The sequence below is a fragment of the Sylvia atricapilla genome, chromosome 10, assembly GCF_009819655.1.
Source record: "Sylvia atricapilla isolate bSylAtr1 chromosome 10, bSylAtr1.pri, whole genome shotgun sequence".
Lineage (NCBI taxonomy): Eukaryota > Metazoa > Chordata > Aves > Passeriformes > Sylviidae > Sylvia > Sylvia atricapilla.
This window is the reverse complement of record NC_089149.1, coordinates 97,666-107,822: the sequence shown is the minus strand read 5'-3', so window position 1 is coordinate 107,822 and position 10,157 is coordinate 97,666. Positions and strand designations below refer to the sequence as shown.

Here is a 10,157-nt window from a genome sequence, read left to right as displayed (position 1 = left end):
GTTGTTCCAGTATGTTACCTTACAAAAAGATTAAGAATTAATTCAATCATAATCAGCATCAAATGTTATTTTCTTCTACTTTTCTTTGTTAAATGTTGCTTAGATGAAAAAGGATCCTCTATAGACTAATTTATTCTTTAATTGTGTTTTTTAATTGGTTCTTTTTAATTGGTTCTTTTTAATTGGTTCTTTTTAATTGGTTCTTTAAATACTTTTGAATATAATGTTTTGGGGGTTTTTCTAAAAATTCCGTTCTACTAAAATATGTGCGATCTTTGTATAACATTTTTTGAGGTCTTGATGTACCCCTTGGAGGAACATGACTGTGAAAGAGTTGGCTTTATCATTGACAGCCATTTCAAGGAACATCTTGTAGCAAAGATTCTGTACACTGAATGTATATTGTTAAATCGATTTCAGAATTCCAATTTAAATGATGATAGCAAAGATTATTGGAAGGGTGGGGTTGCAGTTTAGGAAATCATCTTTTGAGAGTCTTGTGGTCATGTCTGGTTTGCTTTTCTGATTGTGATGTCTGATTCATCTGCTACCGATGCTGAAAGATAGGCAAGTAAAGGCCACATGCTGCAGTATCAGTCATGCTAATGTGAAAGATGTTGTTAAAGTGTTAAATTTAAACGTTCATTTCCCATCCTGCTGCTGTGGAATCAATATGCTGGCTCTTTCCAGCCAAGCAGCAGTTGTGGGATTGTTCAGCAAGTAGAATTAAAACTTTTAATTGATAAGAACTTACTAATGGCCAATTCCAGAGGCAAGACTGCATGACCAATGTATGAATTTGGTGCTTTCAGGTTGTTTTATTTTGTTTTAATTTACAGATCTAAAATACATGGTATGATGGATGTAGTTTGTCTTTTTTTTTTTTTTTTTTTTTTTGTGGTGGTGGTTTGTGGGTTTTTTGGTTTTTTTTTTTTTTTGGGGGGGGGGGGGGGGCTGTTCTGGATTAGAAGATAACTACCAACAGGATCACTTTATGAGAAATACAGAGGTAATTACTATCTGATTTATGCACCACAAGATCCAAAGCCACAATGCTGGTAATTTTTGTTCTAGATTTTCAATGTCTGTTTTCTGTGGTTGCTGCAGGGGAGGGGAGACATCAGTGACACACTGTGAGCCAGAAGACCATCTGTTCCTTGTGCTGTGCTATGCAGACTGTGTATGCTAAGCCAATGCCTGTTTTCTGATCCATACAGCCATTACAAACATACAGTGTAGAAGAGAGGATGCTTATAGTACAGTGATAGTAATGCCTCATGCTTGATTAACTTTTGCAAGAACATCACACTTTTAGGGATAGACTAGAAATCTAAAATGCAAACCTTTGTGTAAATAATACAATCCAAGGGAAACAAACATTTGCTAGCCATTCTGCAAGGCCAAGGTTTGACCTAGAGGCTGTTGCAGAAATAGAAAAAGGATTTGTTTGTCCTATGTCCTACTTTTATCATAATAACATTGTTGGAAGAATTAATGAATGCAGGCTACAGCATGGTTCTTGCATGTCACCAGAAAATAGTGTTTGAAGTGGTTTATTTGACTGTGGTATTGCATGTCCAGGGTCAGTAATAGTTGTTCTTAAGTTAGGTTTATGGGTTCTTCTTTAAAGAGAGGGATTTCTATATACACATTTAGTGGTAGCTCTGCCCTGATTGTAAGCTTTTCAGTCTCCAAACTGGTTGGTCAAATGGCAAAACTACTTTTGTTGCATTGTTACTGACTCCTTCTTAGGTCAGCATTATTACTAATAAATGAAATGCTCTCTGTATGTGTGTGTGTTGTTATGTAGGAATGTGAGCTCTCTTTCCAAGTTGACTTCCATGGTTCAGATCAGTTTTCTATCTCAAAGTGGTGGCAGAGGTAGCAAGCAAGCACTCGCATGTGTGTTACAGCTGTGTTAGGAGCAATTTCTCTCATGACAACAGGTAGTTTCTTTTGCTCATTAGTAGCTCATTGGTTCATCTGGGGAGTTGTGATCTAATTAATGAAAGTAATCTGGAGAATTTCTTCTGTCTGTGGCCAAGAGACCATAGGCACCAAGGACTTCAGGATGAGCAGCTTCCTCTTGTGATTGTTCAGGTCAAGTTTGTCAACCAGTGTCTGCTTGAGAGGTGCTAAGGTCAGTGACAGCTGCATCACAGTGTTTTTATGGATGATTACTGGAAAACATGGGTAATGCATCATTTGGACATTGAGAAATGGATGACAGCATGGATGGGTCAAAGGGAGTTGGATTTGTACTAAGGTCACCAGGAACTCTGTCTGCACAGCTGGCCAAGAACCTGCCCTTAATTTAGCCAACAGATGACAACACATTCCCAGTATGTTCCCAACAATTGTCTGAGCTAGCATTGGCCTCCATGAGCAGCAACCTATTAAAAAGTAAAAGACCAAATGAGAACAGCTTACAAGAGAATGCAGCCTGTGTAAATACATATGTTGTGTTGTCCAGTCTTTCCAAATGAATCGGTGAAGCCCACGCCATTATTTCCTATGCTGTGTCATAGAGTTGCCACATCCTGCCAGTGCTTTCATGAGAGGCACTTTCCTCCATTAACCTTTTTAGGATGGTGGGTGGGATGACCAGAAATTGTGCAAAGAAAAGTTATATTGAGACTTTCTGGTAGAAGCTGTACCCTAGGATGTCCAAATGGCAGTGGCATTAGTGAAGCCCCCTTGATTCACACCTGAACAGGTCTTTTAATGTAAAAAAATAGTATTTGTATCAAATACAATGTTTATTTTCTTTCTTTCTTTCTTCACACTGTTTTCAATGTCATTGGAAGACATTTTAAATATAGAATTGATTTTAAATATAAGTAGTTCTTGATGATGTATTTTTTTAATGAAGTATTTAGAACACTATTATTTAAGTTGTAAATAGAACAGTTTTCAAATGTATGGTTAGGGCTAGGGCTTTAAATCCATGTCCTACAGGCCATATGTTGGTGTGGTTGTTGAGCTGGGGGGAAGGGTATTGAGTGGTGGGTTTTGAGGAAGGAGTGGTTTGGGATTTTTAGCCCAACAAAATAAAGGAAGTTTTCAGTCTATCTTCTGCAGAGGAAACTTGCAGGATCATGTTTAGGGTTGTTTTAGTCATTAGAGGTGAAGCACACAATAATGGCCAGCCTATGTTTGTACAATTGGAGGATATTTCTCATAATGAAGGAAGTCTCCAAGGTCAGCAGCTACAATACCCGGAGAAGTTACATCACAAAGCCACAGCTGCACCAGCTTGCTCTCTTCCCTCGCTTCACCCCCACCTTTTAGTTTTGCACAGTCTTTCTCAGCATAAGCATTGCTCACATCTCTTGCAAGAATACTGTGGTTTTGACTTGGGCTTCTGTCCACTGTGTTATCTAGCTATTAAACACACCTCACCCCACCTTCAAAAAATGAAACTTGAACTTTTTTTTCAAGTTTCATTGTAGTCCTCTAACATCCTGTACATTCCTAAAGTCCATTTGTCAAGCTTCTGGTTTTGCAATGAGAATTACATTGTACTGTGATGATGGCAGCAGCAGCAACACCTGGATCTAGTCTGAGCCTATGTGTTTTAGTTACCTCCTGCCATGTGATGACAGTGGACATGGCAGCTCACACCTCTGTGTTGAGCCGTGTGTGAAGAAAAATGCTCTGGGCTATTCTAGAAAAATTTTCATGAGGGAAAAGAGAAAAGGCTAGATTTCAATTTTTATAACTCTTCTTGTGTCTCCATTTACCATGGAAATTGTTGTTACTGGCGTATGAAATGCCATTTGGAAACCTTGCATACAATCTGTTTCTTTTTTCAGCATTTTTTTGTATGTGTTTCTATGCATTATATTTTAGTGCAAGGACTCTATTTTATAATCCTGCTTTTTTTTCAAGCAGTATTTTTCACAAGTGTTTGCTTGGTTTAGCTGTCACCAAACCATTTACTAATTGACTGTTAATCTAAATTCAGTTTGTCTTATAAGAAAGAACAAGGACACTCCTAAGAAGCCTACCTGTTCATTTTATTTGTTTTCCAACCTTCTGGTGAGGTTTTCTGTTGTTCCATCAACAGGATAGCAAAGTGAGAAGTTGCTCTACATATTTGCCATTGCTGTAGACCTTGTTCTGTTTATACTCAAAACTCTGACTCAGTGCTGTTGAAGTCAGCCAAGTCTTCCCCTGGCTTCAGGTTGTTTTGAATCAGTCTGTAAACCTAAAATTCAAAGCTACTTCTAACAAAGAAAACAAAACATTTTTCCTTCAGTTCCTTATAGAACTTGTGTTGTGGTTTAAGCCTGTTGTTCACATCTAGTCATGTTCACCAGTGATTATTCCAAGCATCATAGTTAGTGTGAAATCACCCAGTATTCAGTATTTCCTTCATTGCATTTGGTGCATCTACAATTATTGCATTAAAAAAGGGCGGTGGCATTCTGCCATCCCTGCTCTCTCACTCTGCAATTGGGAATGGTGGTTAGGAAGGGTTGTAAACGTCATCCAGGTAGTTAGGTAAGCTCTGGTATTTAAGGAGGTGAGAATAAACACTGATCTTCTTTTAGGTGTGGACAGGTGTGAGATAGGTTGAACCGGATAAGTTGAAGGAGGATTTTTAAAGCTGAGAATATGTGTTTTGGAAGGTGTGCTAGATGTGTTGGTTATAAGTTGCTCATCCTTGCCCTCCTCTGCATTGTGGCCAACACTTTACTTTATTTTCCCAATGGCGAAACACGATTTGCTTCAGAGCATCACCTCAGCAAATACGTAGAGTGCCTTCACGGCATTCTAGGTGGAGGCTTTCTGGTAAGTAATAACCTAGTGTCTTCTTTCAAGTTTATTTTGGAGGTACTTGGTACTCCTCTTTCTCTATTGGTTACCTGAATTTATTCATCAAATATCTTGTCAACAGGTGTCTCTGGAGTTGTATTTAAAAAGAGCTATATTATCCCATGTTAGTTACAATTGATTATCTTATCTACAACATTATGTCACTTTAAAGCTGAAAAATTCATAGGGTCTAGGGCACAGAATCCAAATGCAAAAGTGAAACCAAGCGTCTCAGCAGGTCACAGTTTGCCTAAAGGGTTAAATCTTATTTTTTTGTTATATTATTGAACCACTCTCCTTTTAAATGTCTCTAACTAACGAGCATTTAGATACAATTCCGTAATTTCTATTATCTGACATGCTGACAAGTCCTCTGCTTGTCACCTTACGTGAGCACCCTTAGGTGCTTATTCAGAGCAATTGAGTGGTAGTTGTCAAAACTTTGCATTTGAATAATAGGATGCAAGGACTGAGTGTGTTCATTATAGGTTGTCATTAATCTGAAGCTCTTATTTTCTACCTTTTCAGTTTTGTAGACCACACTACAGCATATTTAAGACCTCTGACTCCAGGCTTCCTTTTTAATCTGCTTTTAGAAGTCCTCTTAGAAATAGGTTATAAGTCCCTACCAATTCTTAACACTGTGATTCTATGATCTGAAGGGGTCTGCAAATCACAGGTTAAAAACAATTGCATGCAAGGGAGCTTTGTGATATGAGAGGTGCTTACAGCTGTGTTACAGTCCCATTGGGACCTAGAGTGGGATTTGCAAAGCCTGGGTTTTACACACAGAATAATACAAGTGAAATCAATGGAACTTCTCCTGCAGCACACTCGAACAACCTCTTCTGGACTTGAAGCTTTGGGGCTCAGCAATGGGTTTGAGTAAGGGCTGACAAGTATGTGTCTGTTAAACAGGACAGTTCTTCTTCTGATTTTATATTAAGTGACTCTGTGGTGTTTGCAAATAACTCTCTACCCTTTCTTTATGGTTTTCCAGAATACTCTTGGGTGTAGAGTCTTTATAACCGGACACTGTTAATTGCTGTTATTGCTGGTGAGAGGATCCTCTGTTTAACCATCTCTGTTCATTCTTGATTTTATGCTAAAAGCTCTGGAGTATGGAAGGTTTATGTTTCACATGGATAACTTCTGCTTTATTACTTCACATTTCTGTCACTGGAAACTGGTTGTGAAATCTTGGGAAAAAGTAGATGTTTGTAATGAGATGTTTGTCTGAATTCAGCAAAATTTTACTAGACTTTCTACTCCAGTCAGACTTGTTACACAAGCAATTATGATTTCTCTTATGTAACAAAAATATTGGCAGTAGCTGTTTTTCAAAAATCTTTATTTTGTAGTCCTCATTGGAATAAAGTCAATGCTTTTTTTTTTTTTTTTTTTTTTTTTTTTTTTTTTTTTTTTTTTTTTAACAAAGCATTTTATTTGCAAATACCGCCTTTAATGTGTACAGAAACTTCTAAAGCTTAAATACTTCAGCTGTAGCAATACCCCAACAGTCTCCTTCTTTGCTTAAGTGCAAAATTGCCACAAAGTGGCAACAGAAATATATCTATCATGGGGTTGGTGATGTCAGTAGCAAGATGCCTACTGTGTCAAACAGGAGTAAAGCTGAATCACCTGTACAGGCTGACTGCCAAGAAGCAACATAAATGAATGAAATTTGAAGACTGTATTTTATCTGCTCTCTCTGTGCAACCAAAAGGAACAGTGTGGCTTGTTTGCTCCATACTCAGGTACTCATTCCAGCTGCAGTGTTCATTGGGCTTCACAATGATGACTGCTGTGGGTGCTTTGGCCGTGAGAGCTGTGGAAAGAGCTGTGCGGTAAGTGAGCCTGGGTATCCCAGTCCCAGGTCATCCCAAAGACAAGGCAATGGCTGTGCTGAAAGCTCATATTTATGTCTGCTGTGCAGATGCTGTCCTCAGTTCTGGCAGCCTTTGTTGGGATCCTTGGCTCTGGATACTGTATAATCATTTCAGCACTGGGGCTGTCTCAAGGACCGTATTGTTTTACCCACCTAGAGAGAAACTGGATCTATCCTTTCACTGACTCCTCTGGAGGGTAAGTTGTCTTTTCATGAGGATGTTATCTCTCTTCCCAATGTACATATGGGCTTTATTCCAGTACATTTCAGCAATGTCCAGTAACCATATACCAAGATCTATTCACAACTTCCACTCGGTAAGAATAAATGGCATCAGTTACCCTCGCTGCTACAGTGTAAAACTAAAGCCACAGAAATACCTATAGGTGATTATAAATCTATACATCATATACTGTTCATGTCAATGAACATCTCTAACAAAGTATAAAGTTTTAGCACTTTGAAGGATTTACAAACTAGGAATAGTGATTGCTAGGACTTTGTCTTATAATTTGTGTAAGAGTTTGTTTTGTCAGGCCTGCTTCTGAAGTTGCCTCGCCCCAGCCTAAAATGGCACAATGCCCACATTAGTGACAATGGCATCGAATCTCATAAAAGAAACTTGAGAAGGTTTATAAGAATCTTTGTACACTGCAGGGCAGAGAGGCAAGAAGCTCCTAATTATCCCTAATTAAAGTTCTCCAGCAAAAAAGTCTCAGTGTACTATTCCCCATTAATGCACATAAATCCTGATGTGGTTCATATCATGGCATGCTTTTAAAGTGTTTGTAAGGCTGGCAACCTCAAGGCTGGCAACCTCGACAGCTTACGGCTGATGCCAGACTAGAGGTAGTCGGAGTACTAAGAGGCTGCATAAAGTTCTTTGCAATAGAGTTTGAATTTTATATTTCACTTGTATCTTCACAAGAGGGGTCATTCCTCCTTTTTCATCCTCCTGACCATGACTGAGCGTAGAGGAACTAGGTTAAGTCCTTACTGAAGGCAAGTGCTGATGTTCTGAAGATGTGAGTAAGCAGTAACAGTTGAAATACTTTTACAATAACAATTGAAATACTACTTCACCAAATTTGTTCTCTGTTTGGCTCGTCCAAATAAGCTTGTGAGGGCCCAAAGACAGCAACACAGGAGAGGAAGTGACCCATTTGCCTCAGTGACTGATATCTTTGGAAAAAAGGCCCAGTCCTACAAAGCTCTGTGACTGTTCTGAGAAAAACCTCTGCTCTTTCAGCTTTTTTGAGTTTATGCCTCACTTTAATCAGCAATAGAAAATTCTGCCTTTATAGCTTAGATTCTTTTTTTTTTTTTAAGAAATTGGCTTAGCAAAAATGTGTGGTTGGTATTTCAACATGTTCCTAAACCAAATCAACCTTGCATGGAGTAAACCACTGCTTTTTCTATTCCTTTAGGAATCTGTTCCTAAGGGAACCTAGCCTATTAGGACTCTATAGAGTGAATATCCTCAATGCAGTTACAGACCAGACATAATTTGGTTCTAGTATATGGTAAGTATCTCACTCTGACACAATGTTAATATGCTTTTAATTGTTGTGTACAGGTACTTGTTTGAGTATAACAAGTGGTCTGAATGTCAGGAACCTCAAAACATCGTGCAGTGGAATGTCACTCTCTTTTCTATCCTCCTTGTTTTTGGAGGAATAGAATTCATTCTGTGCTTCATACAGATAATCAATGGCATTCTTGGAGGACTGTGTGGGTTGTGCTGCAATCATGAGGAGGTAAGAAATTTGCAGATATATCCGTGCTTCTCAAATGAATATGAAACTTGTTACTTATACTACTGTGGAGTTTTAGTCAGCAGTTACTTTATAGGTATTAAGCCACAATTCCCTGTACAGCTATTTCTATAGCTGTGTTGTGATTAGAATTTTTATGTAGTGTTTGATCACGTGCTTTCAGCTGATTTCTCAACTGCCACAGTGGTGTTAGTCTGCCTGAGAGCTAGGTGCTAGAGGGCTTTTGTCTGACCAATGGCACGTGATTATCAGCCCTCTATAGGTGATATAACTGAGATACAGATCTCCTGGTGGTTGTGGTCTTAGCCTGAACCATTGTTACACAGTTCTAACTGTTGCTTGTTCTAACTATGTTGTGTTAGCCCCGCGTTTTGTCCACAGCAGCTCATAAGCTACTGACAATATGCTGCATATAACGAAAACTGCAGCATCCTGCCTTGCTTAGTGGAAGCAAGATAAGAGAAAGAATTTAACTGCACATAGCTAAAAAAAATCTGCAGACGGATCTGGGGGGGGCGGTTTGAAGGTAGATTTTTTTTGACTGAGGAAAGGAGATTTTCTCCAAATTTCTTTAAAGCCTTGTTAAATAGTTTGGACATATTCCAAAATCAGTATCAGAGTGCTAGTATTGGAATCATCAGTGGCTTAAAGTATGAACCAGATATAATTTATATCACACTCTGAAGGTAAGCATGCGTTTCACATTTTTAATTTACATAGTTGAGTGTTGAGACTCTTTCAAAGCTATTACTGTTTCCTTCCTCCTGTTTTCCTTGCTCTAATTGCAGTATAGAAGAGCTATGCTATGGTTTTCTAAATGTGGTCGGGTTAATTTTTGCATTTTTAGTTGGATACAATATTAGCATTCTTTCCATTAAAATGTTTCTTTCTTTTTGTTCCCCCCCACAGGCATATGTTTGCTAGACACCTGATGATGCATTGACATTGGTGCATGCGTGTGCTGTAATGAGTATACTGTGGATTTTTAAAAAATATTCCATGCATACTGAAATACACATTGTTGTCAAACTGTGCTGTTGCCATGAATTTAACAGACCTTGGGCCTTTGTTGATGGAGTCATATGCGGGTTTTCATTAACCTGCCTGAACTGAAAGGCAAAATCTACCCTGAATAACTTTGGTTCATTTCATCTTGATATGGGTAGCTGCCTTAATACGTCACTAAAGTGGCTTTATTATTTTTCTCTTTCTACTGGCACAACAGCTCTGTACTTTGTCATGTTTTACCAAAAAAGTTGCTCTTTCATTCTGATCTTGGAATGAGCACAAACCAAATCCAGCCTGGCCTGGATAAAAGATTTTGGTCAGCTGGACCCAAACCAAAGCAGCAGTAATATGTAAATGATTGAGAGCTTTTCAGGATTTTTCTGAACTTCCCCTGTATTTCACAAATAAAGATTTGTAATAAAAATACCCAGGAGATGTCAGTGATTCCTTCCCTGCCCATGCTGAAACACTGCTTGCCTGGTCTTGCAGTAAAGGGCAGTGGTGGCATGAGAATGTGGATTTAAAGCAGTCAGGCTTTTCCTCTCCAGCAGGCTCTGCCAGAGTGGGAGCTGCTTCCTTGCTTGGTTTGGCTCATTTAACTGAAACAGGTGTTTGTTCATCAGTAAGGGTTCAACAACAGCTCTGGGACAGATACAACAGCACAT

At 38.7% G+C, this 10,157-nt stretch overlaps 1 protein-coding gene across 1 annotated transcript; it reads left to right on the top strand.

Moving 5' to 3' along the window:
* The first annotated feature begins 4,583 nt into the window (after positions 1-4,583).
* TM4SF1 (transmembrane 4 L six family member 1) lies at positions 4,584-9,849 on the top strand. Its single transcript, XM_066326417.1, has 5 exons — positions 4,584-4,797; positions 6,579-6,668; positions 6,758-6,906; positions 8,286-8,466; positions 9,394-9,849. Exons 1-5 carry the CDS (start codon positions 4,621-4,623, stop codon positions 9,406-9,408), a joined length of 612 nt encoding a protein of 203 aa, XP_066182514.1. The 5' UTR covers positions 4,584-4,620; the 3' UTR covers positions 9,409-9,849.
* The last annotated feature ends 308 nt before the right edge of the window (positions 9,850-10,157 follow it).

Bases quoted from the DNA above. Each gene is read 5' to 3' on its own strand.
- TM4SF1 (XM_066326417.1), top strand. From the start codon at position 4,621: ATGTGTTTTGGAAGGTGTGCTAGATGTGTTGGTTATAAGTTGCTCATC. The intron at 6,669-6,757 runs GTAAGTGAGCCT...TCTGCTGTGCAG, and splicing joins GCTGTGGAAAGAGCTGTGCG to ATGCTGTCCTCAGTTCTGGC. The intron at 6,907-8,285 runs GTAAGTTGTCTT...TGTTGTGTACAG, and splicing joins TTCACTGACTCCTCTGGAGG to GTACTTGTTTGAGTATAACA.